The 25,069-nt window shown below is 38.0% G+C and overlaps 1 protein-coding gene across 2 annotated transcripts in view; it reads left to right on the top strand.

Annotated features, from left to right (window-relative positions):
- LOC114648892 (very-long-chain 3-oxoacyl-CoA reductase-B-like) overlaps positions 1 to 24,838 on the top strand; it is a 93,144-nt gene extending 68,306 nt beyond the window's left edge. Inside the window, exons 6-11 of one of the 2 annotated variants that reach the window (XR_007934317.1) lie at positions 11,042 to 11,086; positions 11,170 to 11,204; positions 11,362 to 11,443; positions 14,043 to 14,108; positions 14,226 to 14,360; positions 16,382 to 16,483. Coding sequence is in view for 1 of the 2 variants with exons in the window: in XM_028798199.2 (XP_028654032.1) it covers positions 11,042 to 11,086; positions 11,170 to 11,204; positions 11,362 to 11,443; positions 14,043 to 14,108; positions 16,382 to 16,531; positions 21,416 to 21,550 (513 nt within the window). In the remaining variant the exon portion in view is untranslated. Of the gene's footprint in view, positions 1 to 11,041; positions 11,087 to 11,169; positions 11,205 to 11,361; positions 11,444 to 14,042; positions 14,109 to 14,225; positions 14,361 to 16,381; positions 16,532 to 21,415 lie in introns of those variants that run through there. The other variant, XM_028798199.2, reaches the window with a different exon arrangement.
- The last annotated feature ends 231 nt before the right edge of the window (positions 24,839 to 25,069 follow it).

The raw sequence follows: 25,069 nt of genomic DNA, 5'->3' as shown, positions 1-25,069 counted from the left end.
TGATATAAAGACATAACTTCAGCAAAAAAGAAAGAGGAGTTCTACAACATGGCATGGCCTTGCCCCAAACTAAAAATCATTGAAGCTGCAAGACAGCCAATGTCTGCAGAAGAACTGAGGCAAGCTCTCCAAGATGCTTGGAACAAAAGACAAGCTGGTTTTTAAATTATATCTAATTTTTTTTTTAAACAAAATGGCACTACAGTGAGCCTAAGAGCACTGATAAGGTTTTAAAGGCAAAGCGTAGTTACAATAAATATTGAACTGATTTAATTCATTGAACTTTATAGTAATTCATTTCATATTTGGAAATTTTGCATATGATTTTTCTTTTCTTTTTAAAGCATCTTTATTTTACATGTGCTATAGTATACTGCATACATTTATGTAGTAAGTCATCTTGGGAATAAGCCAGTTTTTGAATTTTGAATAGGTAAGGGTAAATAGCTGAACTAATGCAGCATGAGCCTTTTCTCGCCACTAAAGGGCAGCAACAAATCACAAGCCACATGGTGGGAGCGGTTAACTTTTTTTTTTATCATTGTCACACCAAAATTAAACAGATGATATTTATTTTAGGTGTGGAAATTTGGTATGTGCAGGAGTATAAGAAGGTTCTGTATTAGACAATTAACATTTTTCTTTCTGTTTTTTTTTTTTTCAATTCACTTTTTTTTTTTGTACAGCATTCATCCCTGACTGTATGTACTCTCTAGGCTGGTAAACCAGTTGAAACCCGGGTCACATTTATGAGCATATAGAGAGAAATCAAACAACTTCCAAGCTTACAAAAACAATTAAGCTGTTAAAAGGATTTTGTGTGTCCAGGACCATGCCACTGACAGGGCCTTCATAGTCTAAACTAGGCTTTTTATGACATCCCCAGTCATTTTAAGCAAAGATCCTCACTATTCTGACGTGGGACTTTCATATTTTGAACTTTAGTTTATTTCTCAGTGGTCTAATTGTGTAGATGTGCATTTTTAAATAGGCTGAGTCCAATGAAGAACAGAAGCTGGTTGGAACAAAAACCTGCAGCTACAGTGGGTCCCCAGGATCGAGTTTGGGAACCATTGATCTAAGGCATTAGAAGAAACTGTTTTGGGAACATATTCTGTATAAGTTTGGGAGATGTTAACAATCAAAAGCATGTTATAAAACATTGGATAATATACAGGTTTGATAGTCATCACAAAAAGGAGTAAAATAATATAATTAGTAACTCCTAAAATGTAACAATGTGCAACTGCAGAGAATGATCTGGGTGGCAGAATGCTGCTCTTGATCTGATTGACCATCTCTGCAGGATATTTATACCAGGAGATTCAGGACCAGAGCAACTAGGATCACCAGAGACTCATCTCACCCCAATAACTATCTGTTCAGCCTGCGGAAATCAGGCAAACGTTTTAGGGGTATTATGGCCAGAACAGAGTGGCTCAGGGGGAGCTTCTGTTCTCAGGCTACAAGACATTGTAACCTTGATATGCTACCACAAAATTTTTCAACTGTTCAATAACACAAACTGAATTCCTCCACCTCATTGTTTCTCAGCTGCCGCCATGTCATTTTAAGTCTATTTTAACCAACAAACTAGCACACTGCACTTACAGTACATACTGTAGATATTCTATTCTGTTACATTTGCACACAGCTTGGATCTTGTTTAAAATTGTAATACTTTGGATATATACTTTGTCCCCTATTTATTGTATTACCTTAGTTCTTCTCTTTAAAATTTCTTTTTAACTTAAATTTCTTCTTTCTATTTTTAAATTAAATTTAATTTAATTATCTATGTGTTAACTTCATTCCATAGTCTCATGGCTGATTCAAAGCACTTTTCACTACATGTTGTAATTGTATAACTGTGTTTGAGACAAATGAAGAATCTTGAAATCTTGAGATACACACACCCATACAAACCATCTGTTTGGCTTCTCAGGATGGTTTCTAACAACATCTTTCTTGTGGGTCCATTTGGACCCATCCTGCCAGAAAACACCACAGTTCCACATCATCCCAAAGCTTCTTTATTGGATTGCTATTAGATGACTGTGTTGGCCATTGGAGTAAACTAAAGTCACTGTTATGTCTAAAGAGCCATTTGTGAGATGATGCATGCTTTGTGACATGGCAAAAGATCCTGATGTAATAGGAGACGCTAGAAAAAATTATATTGTGGCGATAAAAGGATGCATATGGTCAACACAATCAATTCTGTGATATTCAAATAAAGCTGAATTGGTATCAAATGGCCTAATATGTCCTGTACTACTGGCACAAGGCAAACTGTACCCATTAATAATAATAATAATAATAATAATAATAATAATAATAATAAGAAGAAGAAGAAGAAGAAGAAGAAGAAGAAGAAGAATACATTTTATTTTTGCTGTTTACTTCAGACACTGACCCTGCCTTTGGCAAGTCACAAATGAATCTTTGAAACATCAGGTCGGGAGACATTATTCAATTTTCACTGGTCCAGTTTTGTTGATCACATACCTCACTACAGTGCATGAAAATCACTAAAGTTTATTTCAGATGCTGAAACTAGCTTGTATGCCACCACCAACAGTGTGACAGTCAGTGTCACTTAGTTTAACCCATATTCTCCATTTAAATGTGTGGTTTAACAACAACTAAACCTGGTTGACCAAAAGCATATGCTATACATGTTGAGCTGCAGCCACGTGACTGGCTGCTTAGAGGATCAGAAAATCAGTTAATAAGCAGATGCACTAATAAACTGGACCTTGCATCTTTTAATGCTGTTCTTTGGTGGTTGTAATGTATGAAAACATGTTCATAGTTCTTTATTTTATGTGATATTTTAATTGTATCACTGCTGGTGCTGGCATCTTTCTTAAGTGCTTTCCTACCACAAGGACTTTGCTTTCAGGAACTAATGAGTTCATGTACAATGTAGGCCCTGTGTCACTTCCTGGCGCTTTTGTGTGCTGTGTTCCCACCGCACAACGGAAACTGTAACCTTTATGCAAAATTTGTGATGTGCAAATAAGAGTGATTTGGTGAGGTGAGGTGCTTTTGGAAGTTCATAGAGCCCCCCCTCAAACTCATTGTTTTGATGTGGTATGGCACGGTGCTCCAGGGGGATGGCAATGGACTGCAAAGTGATGCGGTGTGAAATGTGGCATGATTGGGAGTTCACATGAGACTCCCCACCTTATTGCTTTGAAGTGATCACAATTTCAGGGGAAAAATTATTGCTTTGATGCAGTGCATGGTGCAGTGCACCTGAAAAGCAGCTATGAATAGTATTGCAGCGCTAAGTGTGTCACAACTTGGAGTTTGCACGGGGCCACTACCTTATTGCTTCAAAACAATTGTGATTTTATGGGGGAGATTATTGCTTTAATGCGGTGCATGGTGTGGAGCACTAGGAAGGCGGTTATGAAGAGCAAAGTGGTGCGAAGTGGGCTGCTCGATCTTCACTGATAACTCTCCAAAATCTGTAATACTAACAGGTTTGCAAAATGGTGCCAGTGCTTGTCATTAACCAATCAGCACAATTCATCACCCAAGCTCCATCTATGATAGTTCCTGATTGAATGAAAAGTACATACCCTGCAGTTGGTGCTAAAAAAGTACAGGGAACTACCTAAAAGGAACTAAAAATTGCCAATGTTTCTGCAATGGGAACACTATAAAAGTCAGTGGTTCCTGAAAAAATCCCCTACAGTATCAAAAGTGCATATTCTCAAACTCTCTTATGTGAATTTAACTGAGGGCTTTTTCCTTCCTAATCCAACCTCCAATGCTGCTGCCATTGTTGTTTTCTCACAGCTCCTTCCATGCAGCTCCAATGATCTTTCCTCTGCTGGCACATTTATTATTACCAGACAACGTACTTGCTAGGAATTTCTCTTGGTGTTACATTCATTAACATAACAAAAGTAATTACAATTCTTCTTCTTCTTATTATTTTTTTGGCTGCTCTCTTTAGGGGTCACCACAGTGGATCATCTATTTGCGTAACTTCCTGTTCTCTGCATCTTGGTCTGTCGCACCAGCCACCGGCATGTCCTCTCTCACCACATCCTGTCCATCTTCATCTCACCCAATTCAAATCTTAACATTTTTAACTCTGCCTCCTCCAGTTCTGTCCCCTGTCTTTTTGTCTGTGCCACCATCTCCAGCCCATATAACATAGCTGGTCTCACTACCATCTTGTAGACCATCCCTTTCACTCTTGCAGTTACCCTTCTGTCACAAATCACTCATGACACTCTTCTCCACCCGCTCCAACCTGCCTGCACTGTCTTCTTCACACTCTCTTCCACCCTTCCTGTTACTCTGTACTGTTGATCCCAAATATTGTCCACCTTCACCAACTCTACTCCCTGAATCCTCACCATTTCACTGACCTCCCTCTTATTTACACACATGTATTCTGTCTTGATCCTACTGACCTTCATTCCTCTCCTCTCTAGAGCATATCTCCACCTCTCCATGGTCTTCTCAACTTGCTCCCTACTCTCATTACAGATCAAAATGTCATCCACAAACATCATAGTCCATAGGGAACTGCTTTCTAATTTCTGTACAACACACTCTTCTCGCTTATGAGTATGTTTCTATCATTATCCTTTTTCCAGGTTGGTCCCTCTGTCTAGACAAATAGTACAGGTCATTTTCTCCCTCCTTAGTGTTCAGCCTCTTATACAATTCATTATACACCTTCTCTTTAGCCTTTGTCACCTCTCTCTTCATCCTACGCATTATCTCTGTGTACTCCTGTCTACTTTCTTCATCATTCTGACTATCCCATTTCTTCTTTGCCAACCTCTTCCTCTGTATACTTTCCTGTATTTCCCCATTCAACCATTCCCCATCTTCCTTCACCCTTGTACATCACCCTGTGCTCCTTCCTTTTCTTAAAATACGCCACAGCCACGTCCATTCTTTTCTCAAAATCTACTATTATCTGACCTTCTTCGATTCCTCTCCTTGACACCATACCTACTCATCACCTCTTCATCTCCTCTGTTCCCTTTACCAACATACCCATTGAAATCCGCTCCAATCACCACTCTCTGTCCCTTGGGTACACTGTCCATCACTTCATCAAATTCACTCCAGTAATCTTGTTTCTCATCCATCACACTCCCAACTTGTGGGGCATATGCACTAACAGCATTCATCTTCACATCTTCAATATCCAGCTTAATAATCAACATTCTGTCCATTACTCTTGTTACATCCAAAACATTCTTGACATTCTGTTCCTTCAGGATAAACCCTACCCCATTTCTCCTCCCATTCACCCCACTGTGGAACAATTTGAACCAGTCTCTGATACATCTGGCCTTACTCAACTTCTATCTCATCTCTTGCATGCACAATATATCAACCTTCCTTCTCACCGTCATATCGGATAACTCTCTCCCTTTACAAGTCATACTGCCAAAATTCAAAGTTCCTACCCTCACTTCCACTCTCTTAATCTTCCTCCTCTTCTCCTATCTCCAGACTTGCCTTCCCACTCTTCTTCTACTTCGGCCAATAGTAACACAATTTCCCCCAGCACCCTGTTGGCTAACAGTACTGGTGGCAGTTGTTGTTAACCCGGGCCTCAACAGATCCAGTAAGGAATCTGTATTTTTGTTTGCATATTGAGTTGGTAACATTTTACACTGGATGCCATTGCTGATGTAACCCTCCCCATTTATCTGGGCTTGGGTCTGGCTCAAAGAAACACACTAGTTTGTCCATTACCCTTGGCTGGGTTAACAAAAGTAATTGCAATTAACAGCACAATATACAATACATGGCACCATCTCAGCATTATTTACAGTCATAGAGAATAATAGTATATTGCACAAAAACACAAATATATAAAACAATTTGATAATGCAGAATTGCACTTATGCACAGTAATGCATCATGTAAGCTTTTACATAGTAAGTATAATTTTGAAATCAGGAAAAACTGGATCAGAATCAGAGATTGAGTTTAACCAGAGTGTAGTAGAAAAATTCTTCATATGGGGGGTAAATGTAGTCTTCAATTATATTTCTCTATTTTCATATAGTTTGTGCTGCCTTACAACATTGACTTGGGGTCAGAGGCAGCACCATCTATGTTCATGTTACACAACTTCATGAGCTGATCCTAACTAGATTCTTCACCATCAGCCACTTAACCCACAGTAATGGATTCAAGCAGATTTGCAGGTCATCTACTTGCTGCTCTTTAAGTGGCTGGTCATCTCACACACACATTCCACATCCTCTACAAGGCTCTCAGGGTGGCATCTCCCTCACGGTCTCTCTCTCAAGTTGGTGTGGGTCCACCAGAAATTGCAATCCAAAAATGCCACTGCTTCTTTCTAATATGCTTAAAACCATGGGGAAACTGAAACTGTAAAGTAAACTGAATGAGAAAACTGCAGACTTGTTTTGGAAAGACAGATTAGCATTAAGAAAGTACCACATCTTAAAATGACATTTGGATTTTCAGATATCTGACGTGTGTGTGTGGGTGTACGTTCATCTATACTGTACTTTGGGTTTGCTTGCATGTGGCATAGGTTTTATGTTGTCACTCTATTTGATTTGATATGCACAGCCTATTGGTTTTTTATATGGTTTCACACCTTATTACGTTTTATACATCTTTGCCGATTTTAAGTATGTTTCATGTCTGTTTCACAGACTTCAGGATGATCTGTTTGTTATTTGTCTGCCAGCACCAACAGCTCTAAATTAGGCCCATGTGAATGTTAGTTAGAATGGGTGTACAAGTGTATGTGTCCTGTGGTGGACTGACACCCTGCTGGTTCTTACCTATTATTTCAGGCTCTGCTTCCCTGTGACACTGCATTTCAATTAAAATTTATCTTAAATTAATAACATAAAAAAAAAATTCTCAAATCCAATCCTGGGTCCTAGCAGCACTTGCCACAAAGCAGGAAAGAAACCTAGACACAAACTCAGTCCATCACAGGGATGACTCATTCACCCACACTTACTCAAGCAGGACCAACCTGGAATTGTCAATTAACTTAACCTGAGCATGTCTGGAATGTTAGGAGAAAACACATAGATTAAATTTCACCATGATAGGCATAATCCAATAAAAAAGTGGGTAGTCATCAAAGGATGTCTCCATCACTTTTTATGTAGAGAATAAGTAACCAAGCAGTTTTTTGGGAGTTTTTAAAGATCAGTGTTTTGTAAATTTTTTGATGAATATGAGTACAATTGCTAAATAGCATATTCTCATCAAACCTTTGTCATGTTCTTAATATAATACCACATACATTTTTGCAATTTAAGAACTCAATTCTCTGAAGTCCTTTCAGAGACCACACAGCTCGCCACTTCTTCCTTTACAAGCTTCACTGCAGTCTGATTGTTACTCATAGTTTATGATCATTTAGTTGTGGGGAAAACAGGCAAGTTTCGATTTGCGTATAAGTTTCACAAAAATTTGTTTTTGTAAGCGATGCCTTAATTGTGAAACTCAAAACTAAGTGAACAGTTTTTTTTGGGGGGAATAAGGTTTTTTTGGGCGGAAAACAAATAATATTGCTTTCTAAAGCCTTCTCTACACATCTGTGCTTCCCTGTTTTATTTTCTGTAGCTGTCAAACAAATGTAATCTGTTCCACACCAGTTAAAGTACTTCTAAAACTTATGTCACGTTAGAAATCTTTTGCAATGATTTTCACTTGTAGTCTTCATTTATAAAAACGTAGCCAGTCAGAGTCAGTTGGTGACATGTTTCCATGAAGACAATTATCTAATGTGATATGCCCAATGACTGAGACAAACTAGTTTGCAACTGGCCGCAATAAAATCAAACAGGCTGGCTTTTCTCATAAGTCAGAGGGTTGGGCTATATATGCAGGAGAGCTAACAATGAATGAATGCTCATCCAGAAGTACAATGTGTAGAATGAGGAATAAGGAACACACATGTTCTGAACCCCACAAATAGAAGAGAAGCTTGTCCGTCTGAAGTCGCTTGTTTTGTGTACTAAAGAGAATGGGAAAAAGAAAAACGGGCAGACACTGTGGCTGAGTACACCACAGCTATTAACCCTTCTCTCTGTCAGGCAGCATGGGGGCTGTGAACCTCACAAATTAGAAGAAAAACTCGCCTGTCTGATGTCTCGTATTTTACATTCAACAACAGAATTGAAAAAAGAAAAAAATTGCTGCTGAAGCTCTTAATTCTTTGTACAACGCAGGCCCCATCAGGCAGCATGCTATTGGCTGTCTGTAACTGAGTTGTGAACAACTTCTGCTGGAAGATCAGCACTCATTCAATAAATGTGACATTGGGTGCGATTTTTGGTCATGTAACTTGACATGGTGCAGCAACAAGATTAGCAACTGTGATTGTCAAATCTGACATACTCCACGACAAAAAGCCACATGATGTGACATTGGCTTTATGCCTCTTGTTCACATCACCATGTAGAAGTGTGGCATATTTATTTAAAAATGGGACGCAATGAATATTTTCAACATGAAGACACACTACAAAGCACCATTGTTCACATTACTGGGTTTTCTCCACCGAAAAAACAGTACATTAGCCTCCTCTGTTACCTAGCAACTGCTTTATTCTAGTTGAAGATATGCACACTTCCGATGTTATTAAATTTAAAAGACAGGCAGACACTTGTGGAATTAAGACATGGAAAGGCTTACAGACAGACAATAAACTAAACACATTTCTTCCTGTGTGAATTCTGTACTGCACACATTTTTGCTAGAAACAAAATGCAATTTATTGCACAATTTTTGTTTGCGTAGTGAAATACTGAGTTTCACTGCAAACTCAATTTTGATCAAATAATTTCACTTATCATTAAAGATCATAGACACCTCCTGAAACTGTTTCTGGTTAAACATTTAGAAACAGTCTCACCAACCCCAGTGCTCTCAAGGAAAGTAAAACTATCAATCGGTGAGAATGAGAGCAAAATGAGCAGGTCTTTCAGGAAAAGACTATATATAACCAGCAGGTCAGCATCTGTAAACTAAAATTTTGAAACTGAGTGCATTGTCAATCAAATAATGATCATAACATGGATAGTTATGGTAGGACCAAAACCTGGAAATGGAATTGCCTTTTATAACAGGAATCATTCAGTTAATGGATCTTTATTTTATACAAGGCTTATATGTAAGGCTTTTCGAAAGCAAACAGGATTATAGGTTAAAGTATCCATCCATACATACAGGTATCAGGCATTTTAAAAGATTCTTATCATAGTTCATTCATTAGTTTGTGAATCTGTTTATTCCAATACAATTCTTGCTAAAGCAAGAATAGCAGGAGCAGTAGTATTGTCATGGGTTCCGAGTGCAATGATATTCTTACTTGTGTGTCAAGTTGCCATTGTTCAATTCACAATAAATTGCCAACATATCTAAGTGAATTGAAATTAAAAAGATGAACTTCTGATATCTTAACATACACAGAAAGCAATATTTGAACCACAGGATATTTGAAGAAGAAGTTAATTTTGTGATAAGACAAAATGGACAGGAAACAACTTGCACTTAGCAATAAAGACATATTGTATGTTTTATCTGCCTAATGTTTGTTCTAAGATATTTAAAATCTTTTAAATGTAGCTGAAATTGCAACTTGTGATGCACAATATGGCCACAAATATGTGTGCATCCCTCAGACTACTGAGTTCAGATGTTTCAGCCACACCCATTGTTAACAGGTACATAACATCGAGCACAGAGCCGTGCAATCTCCATTGACAGACACTGGCAGTAGAATGGGTCTTACATAAAGAGCTCAGTGGATTTAAAAATGGCAGTCATAGGATGCCACCTGTGCCACAAGTCAGTGAAAGTTCCACTCCGTTAGATCTGCCCTGGTCAACTGTAAATGCTATTATTATGAACAATAACTCAGCCATGAAGTGGTAAACCATGTAAACTCAGAATGGGGCCACCGACAGCAGAAGCCCATGACATGTAAAACTCACCTATCTTCAGTTGCCTCACTCTTCCAACTGTCTGTGGAAGCAACATCATCACAAGATCAGGAGCTTCATGAACTGGGTTTCCATGGCCAAGCAGCTGTGCACAAGCCTAGGATCACTGTCTGCAATGCCAAACTTTAACTGGAGTGGTGTAAATTATGCCACCATTGGATTCTGAAACAATGGAAACATGTTCTCTGGAGTAATGAATCACAGTTTGATTGACAAATCTGGGTTTGGTGAATTCCAGGAGAATGTTAATTTCAGGACTGCATAGTGCCCAGTGTCAAGTTTGGTGGTGGAGGGATAATGGTATTTGGTTGTTTTTTACATGGTCTGGGCTAGACTTCTTGGTTTCAGCGAAGGGTACCATTAATGCTACAACACATAAAGACATTTTAGCCAATTGTAGACTTCTACGTTTGTGGGAACAGTTTGGGAAAGGTCCTTTTCTACCCCAGAATGACTGTGACCCTGTTCAGAAAGCCAGGTCCATAAGAACGTGAAGGAACTTGGGTGGCCTACATGTAGCCCTGACCTCAACCCTATTAAACACCTTAGGAATGAACTGAAATGCCAAATGCGAGTAATTCTTGACCAGCATCAGCACCTGACCTCACATCTGCTCTTCTGCCTGAATGGGCACCAATTATGATAGACACACTCCAAAATCTTGGCAAGCCTTCGCAGAAGAATGAAAGCTGTTATAGCTGCAAAGTATGGCCACTCCAGATTAATGGCTATGGTTCTGGAACGATATGTCGAGTTAGCACATATAGGTGTGCTGGTGAGGTCTCCACCAACCTCTGACATGGTGTATCTCATAACTAATTTTTCATATATACATTGCTATTTTTAAATTAAACAACACTGAAAACTGCATCCAAGGGTACTTTGCAGGCTCACATACACCACAAAATAATTTACAGTTGGACCACAGGTAGTTAAATGATACATAGTTACATGGAAGATGGAAATGACCTATCATTAAAACTGTTTTTATTTGTGCTTTTTAAAATTTTCACTGTCATTTTAAATTAATGTTTCTTCTTTGGCAGAAAATAACTGAGATACTCAACTGTAACATCCTCTCCACAACCCAGGTGAGCCTCTGAGCGGAGCAGATCTGCTCTGCCATGTGCTTGTTTGCTCTTATTAATGGATGTTCATTTTCCATCTACCATAGATGAGCAGAATAGTTTTGCCCCAGATGATCCAAAGGTACTGTTTATAACTCCAGTTTAAGCCTTCTTAGTTTAAATCTCTGTGGTTGTACATTTCCTAGTGTCTATGTTTTTCATAGCTTTTTCTAAGCCTCCACATTGCTTTTGTATTACCTTGCATTGTTGACTTTGACTTCTTCTGCTTCAACACACAGGAAAAAAGGTCTAATAATAAATTTATCTTCTGAAACGGCTTCAACTCCTTTTCCGATGATTAACATGTACGCCAGCACTAAGGTAAATTAGTTTTATTTGTTTTGAAATCCACTTCAAGAGTTGGTGGGCATCCGCATGCCACCAGTCAGATCTGGACTTCACTAAGCCTCACCCCAGGCAGCCAGGCTGCAAACTCAACAGAAAAGCTTCCTGGTGTGCCAGGCCCAAAATGGGGCTAAGGCTGTTAAATAATAGAAAACTCAAACTGATCACAAAAATAGAGAAGTGGAAAATTGTGAAACCTCTGATCCAATACATAACATGGCAAGTTCCGTTATATTTAAAGACTAGCTGTGTTAAACAGCTTTACCTGAGAAAGTTTCTGAGACAATGGGACTCATAGTGCTTTTGTTTAATAGAATGTGTCTGAAGCACTATATATATAAAACTAAACACTTTTCTGTATACAATATTTGTATTTTTATTTACCAAGGCTAATATTATTAGTTCACTGGAGCTGCGTACTCTTAAACATGCTACATACAATTGTCCATGAGTGAAACATTTCTGTTGTAGTTCAATTCCTGCTTTTCCTAGTGACTTGGCTTTTGTTAATGGGTCATTACACAAGATAATTTCACAGGTGAAATTGGTAATCAGTGGGAACAATGTGAATTTTGAGTATATATTATTAAATTATAATTTAATTATAGTAAATTGAAGTGCATGTATAATAAAGTGCTTAACACCTACACCACCAGTCATCTCGAATCTGGTCAGCTGGTACTTTATTTCAAATCTAACATCACAATTAAGAGTGACAAGCAAAACAGCTGAGTTTCCTTTTGAATACATGTGAGTTTGCAATAGTCAAACTTACTAAAAACAGGTATTTTGCCTTAAAATAGCGGGTTTGGCAACAATACATACATTGATTTTGGCAACACATTTCTCAGAAAAGGGTCCAGATTAAAATAAATGGGGGAAAAGTATCTTGTGTAGATCCAACATGTCTAAATACAATCCAGGATGAAACAAAAAAACGTTCTCTATAATAAACGTTGTAGTTCAGGAAGACAATGAAACTGTTATCCCAAAGTGGTTGAGAAAAAGAAAAAAAAATGCAGCAGTTGCTACCTTTGATGGCATGCCGCGTTTGTTGATACTCTTATTTAAACATTGTGTGCACTGATGAAACTGCCTGGAGCAGCACGCTGGCTGATTCGAATTATAGTCCCCATGTTGGCTTTTGCCACAAAGTTGCAGATAAGTTGGAGGGGTAATATATACGAAATGCCTTTTTACTGGATCAGTTGCGCAAAGTTGACTACGCTCACTGACACAGTGCCTGGCAAGCATTTGCTAATTGCCAGACTTTCCTCCTTTCAACTTTGTTTCCTCAGATGGCTTTCATTTGCATAAATTAGCACACCCCACTCCATGCAGTTACTGTCAGCGCTGTAGTAAATAAGGAATGTGGTAAGGAGACTGTGGAAGATTGTGGGTTCGCTTCCTGGTTCCTCCCTGTGTGAACAGCGCTTTGAGTACTGAGAAAAGCGCTATATAAATGTAATGAATTATTACTATTATTACACATTGAATCTCCTACTTGCTACAGCATTATCACAAGTCAACTAATTTTCCTTTTTCTACAATTTCACCAAATTTCACTCAAATCTTGGGGTATTTAGTTTTTCTGTTTTGGGTGGAGGTTTAAAATTGATATATCAAACTATCTTTTCTTAGTGGATACCTTCCTGCCAAATTTCAGCTTTTTAGCTAAATATGAAATATTGTTTTTGTTGATGAGTGAGTGAGTGGGTCAGTCAGTCATCTTTGCATTACATACAGTACATAGATTTATTAAGGAGATTCCACAGGATAACAAAACAAAAAAATTAAAGGCAGGCAAAAAGAAGCAAAAATTAATATAAATCTAAAACAAGTACTAGAAATGTTGCTTTATCCATAAGTCAAAACCAGAAAATCCAAACAACTATAAGAAACAAAGCATGAGCCGAGTACAAATTGCCAACACCACCATTGTGCTAAGGATGTAGAATACTCTAAAGGTTCAGCGTAAATACTACTGAACCCCAGCTGCATGGTTAGGTGGCCCCGCCTCCTTAGGCTCTAGCAGTGGCAATGCTGTGCAGAAAAGGTGGGCGCTCACACAGAGAGAGATCAGTTGACATCACCTGGAAGTGCTTTGTTTAGAGTTTTCAGAGATGAACCCTGGGTGGCTGATTGACGGAACTCTCCATTTAGCTTAAACTGTAAAGCGCTCATTCTGAAACAAAGATTGTGGGTTTGTAGCTGACCCCCGGCACCACACCACAGTACAAATCTTCAAATTGAAATGCTTTGTGATGTGAGTCCAAGGAAAGTCAGTTCTACATAAAGGAAGCATGGCAGATCACAACCAACATTACGTAAAAACAAAATAAAGAAAATCATAAAATTACTATAATACAAAAAGGAAACAAAACCCCAAACACTAATAACATCATAAACAAAGTTACATTTAAATAAAAGCATAAGAGCTAAATTCCCAGGAAAAAAATGAGTCAAGTCAACAGTCCTGGCTGTACCATGACATCATCAGTCTTACTCACTTTGAATAAACCTCTGCACTCCTCCCTGGTTGTAACTGTACCTTGTTTCTTTCTTTTTTTTTTAGATTTTTATTAACTATTTTTCAGAAGCTCTGAATGCAGAATATATGGACAAAGGAATTATTGTCCAGGTAAGAATTTGTGTTTTTTTTTTCTTCTAAAATTGCTAAGGTAGGACACTGCATAAAACATTTATTTAAATGTTGTGGCCTTATGAGTGTCATGCACAGCCTGCATTTTTTGGCCAGACATTCATACTGTAAACATACTTCCCACTTCATCCTAAAAATCCTTTGTGTAGGAAGTTGGCATAAACTTACTGTGATGTCGATGGTACCAGCTGGATATGATATGTGCTTTGTGACATTCAGCATCACCACGCTGTAAGTATACATTTGAAAAAGGTTGCATCAAGTCCATAAAGCAATACATGTGACCAGCAGCAAAGATTAGGTGCATTAAGAGACCTAATGTCTGCCAAGGAAACATTCCCCCCTCCAGCACCACAAGCCTGCTCTGCTGGTTCAGTAGATTTGTGTCTTTTATGTCAAATTATGCCTCTACCATCTTTGGCACCAGAAATCAGGATTCAGTTGAGCAGGCAACATTTTTTCCAATAATCGCTGTCCAGATTTATGTATCGTGTGCCCTATATAGGTTCATTTTCATCTTCTTAACTAACAGGAGTTAATCTGGCATGGACTTCTGCTGTTGTAGCCCATTTGTTTCAATGTTGGATGTTTTGTAGGTTCTGGGATGCCCTTCTGAAGACTACTGTTATCTGAGTGTTTGTTGCACTCATGTAGTATTGAATGACCTTAGACATTCTTCTTAAACCTTCCTTATTAAGATGGTGTTTTCACCCACACACAGCCACTCACTGAGTGTGTTTTGTTTATTGCTTCATTTTCTCTTAACCTCAAAGACTGTAGTCAGTGAAAATCCTTAGAGGGCAGCTGTTTCTGAGATGTTGAAACCGCCACATCTGCTACCAACAGTCACGTGAAGTGCCTATAAAAGTATTCACTGTCTTGGCGGTTCTAGCTTCCCCATGACCCTGCTCAGAATAAGGTGGTTTTAGAGAATGGGTGTATGGATGGATTATTACACAACCCTGAAACACAGTGGACTTAATTTTGCGTTTTTCACTTTGATCAGTAGAAAAGTACTATTTAATATCAATGTCAAAACAGATCTCTGCAAAGTAGTCTAAATGAATTACAAATGTAAAATAGAAAATAATTGATCATGTAAGTATCCCCCCCCCCACCCTTTAAGTCAGTATTTAGTAGGTAAACCTTTGGCAGCCATGACATCTTGGAGTCAGAGTGCACAGGTCTCTGTCAGCTTTGCACATCTGGACACAGCCGTTTGTCCACATTCTTCTTTGCAAAACTACTGCAGCTCTGTCAGGTTGCATGGGGACTGTGAGTGAACAGCCTTTATCAAGTCTAACTGCAATTATCAACTGGATTTTGGCTTTATGCATGGGGTCATTGCCTTCCTGGAATAGAAATCTTCTCCTAAAGGACAAGTTTCTTGCAGGTTACCACAGGGTTTCCCCCAGGATTTATTTTGTATTTTGCTGCATTCCTTTTATCCACATAAGCCTTTCATGGCCTGTTGCCGAGAAGCGCCACCACAGCCTGACGCTGCTATCGTGATAATGCACAGTGTCCAAACCTGGTGTTTAGTCTCATGGCCTAAAAGCCTTATTTTGTTCTCATCAAACCAGACCTTCTTTACCTTTATCCTTCAGAGTCTTCCATGTGTCTTATGGGAAATTTTAGCCGAGATGTCTTGTGTGTTTTTTTCAAAGAGAGGTTTCTTTTTGCAACTCTCCTATAAAACTACAACTGGTGAAACACCCAGGGAACAGTTGTTATCTGCATGGTTTCTCCACTCTCAGCCACTGTAGCTTGTAACTTGTTCAGCTTTCTGAAGTCTCTAGCTGTCCAATGATGTAAGTGGTATCAATGATTTAAAATGAATTAAAACTATTAACCACAGGTGGTAATCTCAAAACAATATTTCATTTCATATAAAAACAAATGAAATGACACACTATTGAAAGACAGTCAGTTGGAGATGAAATTGAAAACCTTAACCCAGCACTCACCCACCTCCACATCTCAATGCTGTGTGCCAAGACAACGAGAGAATTAAAATTGTCTGTGCCAACATAGGAGTTCTAGGAAGTTTTAGAGAGAAGTGGTCACAAACCTGATGCCTGAGACAGCACCACTTTGCTCACTTCTGACAGAAGTAAAAGTCTACATAGCAAAGGGCAGCAGCTCCTTGGATTTGTCTGATTACAGTGATTACACAGTGTGAGGGCTCTGCCTACAGTGACCAGTCTGGCCAGGTAACACACTAACTAGTTTTCTTTTTTGCACTTTTCCAGTGTGTAATGCCATTTTTTGTTTCTACCAATATGACATACAAAATGAGGACAAACTTGTTTGTAAAGGATGCTAATGCATTTGCGAATGAAGCCCTCAACACTGTGGGATACACCACTTTAACCAGTGGCTGCCTGTCCCATGCCTTACAGGTGAGAAGAAGCTTTTTATTTCTCAATCCTTCTGTGATGCCTTTTTGCTATTGTCAACATGTCAGATGAAACTGAGTGTTTAGTTTCTGGACTATTCTAATATGATAGTGAAGCACAAATAATGCCGCTGGGGAAATTACTACATAAAAAAGAAAGGAGAATTGCTTAAAGTAACAGTCATAGAAGCTAAAAGACCTTATATACATTAAAACATTGGAACAATCAGGATGTGAACAAGCCATTCAGCCCAACAAAGCTCGCTAGTCCTATCCACTTAATTCTTCCAAAATAACATCAAGTTGTGTCTTGTAAGTCCCTTAAGGTTCATGCTGTCTACTACACTACTTCATAGCTTATTCCATGTGCCTGTGGTTCTCCTTGTAAAGAAAAACATCCTAATGTTTGTGCATAATTTACCCTTAACAAGTCGTGATCCACTGTACTAATTTCCTTCATAATTTAAACTCTTCAGTCATATCTCCTGTTAATGTTCTTTTGCTTAAACTGAAAAGGCTCAGCTCTTCTAATGTTTCTTCATAACTCATCCCCTGTAGCCCTGGAATCAGCCTAGTCACTCTACTCTGGACTTTTTCCAGCGCTGCTATGTCCTTTTTATAGTCTGGAGACTAAAACTATACAAAGTACTGCAGATGAGGCCTCACCAATGCATCATAAAGCTTCTGCATAACCTCCTTGGACTTGTACTCTACACATCAGGATTCTATATTACATAATTATTAATGGTTTCTGAACACAGTCTGGCAGTACATAGTGTCGAGTCCACTACAACACCTAAATCCTTCTCATAAGGTGTACTCTTGATTTTCCAACTGCCCATTGTGTATTCAAACCTAACATTTTTACTTCCTATGTGTAATACATTAATGTAATACATTAAATTTCATCTGCCACAAACCTGCCCAAGCCTGTATGCTGTCCAAGACCTTCTGTAATGATATAACAGATTCCAGATTATCTGCCAATCCACCTATCTTGGTATAATCTGCAAACTTGACCATCTTATTAGTTATATTTTTATCATTCATATATTTTAAAAATAGCAGCAGCCCCCAGAACTGACCACTGTGGAACACCACTTTTAACAACAGCTCTTAAACTCTGCACTCACCTTCTCCTCATAGGAGGTATTCCAAGCCATTAAGCTCTAAATTTAAGCATCAGACTCATGATGTCATTGATTCTTCAAATACATATGTATATATGACTGTATAATTGTGATAATTTATAAGTAAACAGTACTGTATATGTCTGCCCATGAGCCTGCTAATGATGAAGCGTGTTTAGAAAATGGATGAATGGGTGGATGGATGGATGGATGGATGGATGGATGGGTGGATGAATGTGTCTGCTGTAGCAATATCAATAAATAGCTGAAATTACCTGAATGTTGTAAAAAAAACAAATTGCTACAGAAAGAGCATTACGATGTTCTTTAAATTTGTTTAAAGAAGGACAATGTTATGTACAACTTCACCCATCAAGCTACTGTATATACTCACAGATAAGTTCTCTGGCAGATAAGTCAGGACTTGATTTTATCATATAATTTCTGGTATTTTATAATGTCGGTCGTAAAAGTCGAATGAGGAAAACTCCTGTTATTGGTCCAAGAGATTATGATATGCTAACACCCACCTGAGAGAGTAACCACGGAGCACACTGCCTTTTTTTTCTTTGTGGGTCCGGCAATATCAGCGCTTGTTCCTAACCTCTGTCTCTCTCTCTCTCTATTGTTCCTACGTGACCACACAGTAATACCCGAACTATTCCAAAGCAATGTTTGCTCTGATTTGTGTTTTTTGTATCTCACACCCTCATACACCTTTATCGTAAGAACATCCCTTATCTACAATGGAGCGTTCAATCAGAAGAAGCTGGTTTTAAATTAAAAGTCGCTGAAGTAGCGAAAGAAATTGGCAGAGGTGGGTAGAGTAGCCAAAAATTGTACTCAAGTAAGAGTACCGTTACTTCAAAATAATATTACTCAAGTAGAAGTAAAAAGTAGTCATCCAAAAAACTACTCAAGTAAGAGTAAAAAAGTACTTGTTGAAAAGACTACTCAAGTACTGTTTATAACTGTTTGATCATAATAAATGATTTATTTTTTAGAAATGTTGTAATAAGACAGACAAAAATATAAAATAATGTACAAATTCTGCTATTTCCAAATAATAAAATAAAAAATGAGTAAAAATAAATAACATGTTTACAAAATAAAGATGCACAAATAACACAAAGTTCCAAATCTCAGTTTTTCACAACAAAGCTTTTGAAGCCAATACCTACAGTAGGTAGCATGTATGTTTGAACAGTGCAAACTACTTACAGTGACAAGATATACTGTACACCAGGGGTGCCCAATTTGTCGATCGCAATCAACCGATAGATCGGAAAGGTAGTGCAGGTGGATCTCATTGTATTCAAAAAATTTTTTTTTAAATGTTAGTCTATTATATATCCTGCCTTTTGCATTTCCCACTTGATTGACATACAGGGCGGCCAGTCTGAGATCTCTTTTCTTCTAACACACTGGTCATCCCGCACGTACGAACAAACGCGTGAGCTACTGCAAAACTCCGGCTATCTAAGTGATCTAGTTAGCCTTCCAATTTATATCGACTAAAGAAGGGATTTAAAAAAAAATTCGTTGGTTGGCGGGTGTATGGGCTGGATGTGGAATTTTTCTCACAATGTCACAATCGAAGTGCGTTTGTCTGATTTGAGAAAAGCGATCTGAGAAAGAGAAAAGAGAGGGAACTAAAATCTCAGTTAATCGGACAGCTGTCATTTTTCACTTGGCTGAATTCAAAAGCAAAGGCAGACACACCAAAGCATCGTTCCGGGTGAGTCACTCGATCATTAAGCATAAGAAGTCCTTCCAAGATGGACAGATGATAAAAGAGGCCTTCATTGAGACAGATGGCTAGGGAGAAATTCCTGCTGAGATTTCAAGACCCCTGGCCGGAGAAAAAGGAGTTTCTCCTTGTCATTAAACATGCAGAATACAAGCAGCTTAATAATGATCAATTGCTGCTAGACTTGGCATTTTTTTCCCGATCTGACCAACATGTTGAATGAGCTTAATTTACAGCTGCAAGGAACAGAGAAAACCATGGTCAATATGATGAGCTCAGTTAATTCTTTCAAACGAAAAATGCAACATCTGTCCTCAAATCTGCAACGCCTTGATTTGGGGAACATCCAAAACCTCGCGTCAGAGCTGGAGACGCAATTGAAGGCGTGTGCGCAACTTGACAGCATACGCTACACAGAGCAGATTGAAAATTGTGACTGCATGGCTATGTCTGATATGTGAAACGGAGCCATGTGATTATTGTTGCTACGTCTGATTGGTGAAACAGTCATGTAGTAGATCCACTGGCGGATTCTGTCTGCCAAAAATATAGCATACTGTATCTAATGGAAAAAAAGTAACGATTTGAGTGTTGCCCAATGTAGTGGAGTAAGAGTAGTGTTTCTTCTTCACAAATGTACTCAAGTAAAAGTAAAAAGTATGGTGCAGTAAAACTACTCTTAGAAGTACATTTTTTTTTAAAAGTTACACAAGTAAATGTAACAGAGTAAATGTAACGCGTTACTACCCACCTCTGGAAATTGGTAACTGCGCTGCTGCAACAAAATTTGATGCGTCTGAGAAACTGATGTGAGATTGGAGGATGCAAGAAGATGTAAAAAAACAAAAAATGAAGTGTCTCATTTTTGAACGATTTTTCAGGTTTCAAGACCCCGACTTATACATGAGTATATACGATACATACTTTTTTCCTGTATAGAAATGAGGTATTTGTTTAAAGACTACTATCCAACTTTTGGCATGTCACACACATTTTTGTCTCAGAGGCTATACTGGCTAGACTCAGATAGCATTTAATTTCAACAATGTATAAATATATCTCACGGAATCTACCATTCAATGATCCTGGAGAACAGTGGGAAAGGAACCTTTCAATTGTCATTTCAGAAAAAGAATTGAGACTCAGCCATGCACAGAATACACTCTAGCTCTAAATGCAGCAAGCATTCCATAAGTCCACAAAAATGTTCCATAAATCATGTATGTTGTTAAAAGTTATTTAAAATGTGCCCAGGGTAAAATCCATCCCATTAGCTTTGCCATGTAGCTCCAGCATTATTAGGCCATATGTTTTGGGAAAGCACTAAATTAACATCATTTTGGATAAAAATCTTTATGTAGTTCTCACATAGCCTTGGTGACACAATCACTCCTAATTTATTAATAGCGGTATTGGGGTGAGGGTGAGGAGTTGGAAGGTAATAATGGAGTGCTTAATTTGGGATGTATTAGCGAGCCATCTCACCTTATAGACATCTGTAGGAAATGTCCAGAGTGGTAGCAGATTTGTTATTTTTTGTGTATTTTGTACTTTCTAGTCTTAAAAATAATCACCATTTCTATTACTTTGGACCTCTTGGCATCACTGTGGTTACAAAATGCCATGATAGGACCTTTTAATGTTCCAAGTCTTTGCAAGAATAAGATTAATGTTAAGCTAATGTAGCATCATGCTTTACATTATAATCTGACCAGGTCCAGTATATGCAGTATGTGTATCATTTATCCACATCATTGTATATGTTTACAATTTCTTCATTTCTTTGTCATTTTGTATTTTCCATACCACATAAAATGATCAGCACAAAGAGTGTTGTCTTCCCTTTTGGAGCAACAGCAGACTTGTGTGGTTTTAATGTTAATCTTTTTTGTCACATTCTCAGACTGTACTTCACATAAGAATTCTAGCCAGGCCATCCAGAATGCTTAGTTTCTCATTTTGTGCTTGTAGTGTGCCCTTTATCGGTCTCCTCTTTTTAAATTTACAGCATGCTGTCTTCAACTTTTTCCTGCCTGATTGGGTCCGTCTCTCTTCCTTCAGTATGAGGATGTTGGATAAATATGAACAGCATCAAAGGCCCATCCTTCAGGAAAGGATAAGGAAGATGAAGAAAGAGGAGTGAAAATGTGTCTGATATACTTGCCTTCTTGTCTCTTTTTATACTGATATTGTCTTCTCTATATTTTAAGTTCACCATGTGTTCAGCAAGAATCTTTACTATGAAGGTCACATCTGTAGACCTGAAAATAGATATAAGGAAGTTAGGTATTCTGATAGTGATCTACAGCATATACAGCTGTGAAGATATATCGCAGTAAGCAGTTAAAAATATTTGGGGACTTTTGACATCATGCAAACAGATTCACTCAGGCAAACAGTGTCAGTATCATGATGGGTGGGGAGGTTTCGAGGGGTTTAGCCATTTCTAGAAATTCTAAAGCAATTCCTAGCCCTACATCAAAGCCACTATCTATGATATTATTAGACTGCAACAGGCACAATTAAATGTTATTTTTTCACAAATTCACGGCCAAACCTATATTTAGTTTAAAACTAAATATATTTATCCTCAAAATAAAACTTTGGCCTTTGACCTTTGTCAAAAACCTTCTGGTGCTGCACCTGCAGGCACACCATTGTGTTCTTCCCAGTTGTCCAAAGTATGTGTGGCCTTTTTCTGTAGGTAATCCAGTTTTCCTCCATCTTCCCAAAGATTTGCAGTAGATCAGTTGAACACAGCAGACTGGCCCAAAGTGACGGTGTGATTATGTGCAAGTGTGTCCTGTGACGGACTGGTGCTTCAGTCCCGATGTCTACGGACTGAATCAATCAGTTTTGAGAATGTATGGATGGATAGGAACTGAATGAACCAAATGCATGGACAGCCAGTTGACAATCGTACTGCACTGCTCTCTTGGCCCATGCTACTCTCTCATTCAACTGCTGGCTACACAGTGCCTATAAAAGTATCCACTCTCTTGATAGCTCTCACACGTTATTATTACACAACATTGAATCACAGTGAAGTTCATTTTGCTTTTTTGACACAAGCCAACAGGAAAAAAACTCAAACTGAAAACTGATCTCTTCAATGTGGCCTAAATTAATCTTATACATAAAGCAGACTGTAATAGCCTTGTGGTCTTGTATGTATGTTATCATCCAGTTGACGCTCGGAACATTTCTGGTGTGCTCTGTAAAAGCAACCAACAGTTTTGTCATGAAAAATCCGTAGTATTATTTGTTTGTCGCTTAATGTTTGTTTTTGTTAACTATATTTTCATCTTGCATTATTCTTATTGTAACAATGTTGTAGTGATAGTAAAATTAAATCAACCTAATAATAATATTAATTTAATTGACGTTTTTTCTTTCGTCATCAAAAATTCTACATCTAAAAACTTATTACTGTACCAGAAAACAAAAATTAATCTGTCAAAAAACCTTAAAAGGCTTTGCTTTTCCCATCATTTTTACACTACCTTGAGCGCATTCCGAGATTATATTTTGATGAATATAGGCTATCTATTATATTATATATAAGATAAGTAAGCAATTTTACTTTTTATTTATCATAAACATCCTATATTTAGTTGTGGATTCATCCGTTGTCTTTACGATTTTTGTTTATTCGTTAATGAACAAAATGTCATTTGTTTCACAGCATTATAGATAACGTCTTGGTGCTACAATTTTTTCATAAAAAGTAATAGGAAGCTTTTTTTTAATATGTTCATAATCAAAAAAACTGCCATATCGATAAATAAATCTCAAGGACAATCATTGAAAGTTGCTGGAATCAATTTGGAAACAGCCTGTTTCTCACATGGACAGCTTTATGTGGCATGTTCAAGGGTGGGAAGCCCTAAGAACCTTTATATATTGGCTAAAGATGGAAAAACTAAAAACATTTTATATAACAAGGCACTTTAGTAAACAATACAAGCACATTAGTGTGTCTTCATTGTTTGTTAATTTATTTTTATTTTTAAAGTTGTGTTTTTTAATTAGATTTTTCTAATTTAATTTAAAAAAAAACTTTCATTTTCCTCCAGAGCAGCGCTGGATATTTCAGCTAGTTACAAATATAACACAAAAGTAATTTGTCTTCCAGTCAATATTCAATGAATGCAGCTTTGGCAGCCATGACATCCTTGAGTGTGTGTGCACAGGTCTCTATCAGCTTTGCACATCTGGAAGCAGTACCTTCTTCCCATTTTCTCTTTGAAAAACTGCTCAAGCTCTGTCAGGCTATAAGGAGATTGTGGATGAACAGCATTTTGTCAAGTCCAGTTGCAAATTATCAGTTAGATTGACATCTGGACTCTGACTCGGGCACTCCTGAAAATTAAAATCGTTGTTTTTAAGTCATTCCTTTATGCCTTTGGCTTCATACTTGGGGTTGTTGTCTTGTTGGAAAACAAATCTTCTCCCAAGGTGTAAGTTTTTTACAGGCTACATCAGGTTTTCCTCCAGGATTTTGCTGCATTCATTTCCCTTCTACCCTTAGAAGGCTTGCAGGGTCTGCTGCAAAGAAGCATTCCCACAGTGTGATGCTACCACTACCATGCTCCATGGAGGGGATGGTGTGTTTATGATAATGCACAGTGTCCAACACGGCAGTTGGTCTGAAACCCAAAAAGCTTAATATTGTTCTCATCTGACCAGAGATCCTTCTTCCAGCTGGTTTTAGATTCTTACATGTGCCTTTGGCTAACTCCAGCTGAGATGTCATGTGTGTTTTTTCTTTTTGCCACTCTTTCATAAAGCTATAACTGGTAAAACACCTGGGCAACAATTGTTGACTACATAGTCTCTCCAATCTGAACTGCTGTAGTTTGGAACTCCTTCAGAGTTTCTCACAGGGCTCATGATGGCGTCCCCCACTTGTCTTCTTCTTGCATGATCACTCAGTTTTTGTGGATGGCCTCTTCTAGGCAGATTTTGAGTTGCGCCTCCTTCTTTTAATTTTTTTCATGACTGATTTAACTGGATCTCAAGGGATATTCAGTGATTTGGATATCTTCTTGTTTCCATCCTCTGACATGTGCTTGTTAATCACAGTTACATGGAGTTGCTTGGATTGTTCTGTTTTTTTCATTGTGTAAGTCAGGCCATTATACTAACTCGCCTCAAGAAGGGGGCATTTAGACTCCAATCAACTGAAACCCCAGACACATGATTGCTATTGATCTCCTTACGTGACTTTTAAAATCAATTGGCCACACCAATAATGATTTAGGGATGTCAGACTAAAGGAAGAGATTACTTATGTATTCAGCTATTTAATGTTTTATATTTGTAACTAATTTTGACCACTTTTCCGAGATCTGCTTTCAATTTGACATTTATGTTGATCAGTGTCAAAAATCCAACTTAATTCAATGATGTATATCAATAAAATATTAAAATATCCAAGTGGTTGAATACTTTTTTTATAAACCCTGTATATTTCTGTCCTAACTCACTTTTATTCCAATGAACTTTGATTTTTCCAGTTGATCTTTCCCTGTGGGTTTAAACTGCTCCACCTTCTAAATCCTTATATTTATTCTTCTCTATAAAAATATCCAATGGTTCCAGTTGTTTACATTCAAAGTCCTCTCTTTCCAAACAGGATTTCTGTCTGTCAATGAATGCA

The sequence above is a fragment of the Erpetoichthys calabaricus genome, chromosome 3 (assembly GCF_900747795.2).
Source record: "Erpetoichthys calabaricus chromosome 3, fErpCal1.3, whole genome shotgun sequence".
NCBI classification, from domain to species: Eukaryota; Metazoa; Chordata; class Cladistia; order Polypteriformes; family Polypteridae; genus Erpetoichthys; species Erpetoichthys calabaricus.
The sequence above is the reverse complement of the archived record's forward strand: the minus strand, read 5'-3'. Positions and strand labels throughout refer to the sequence as shown.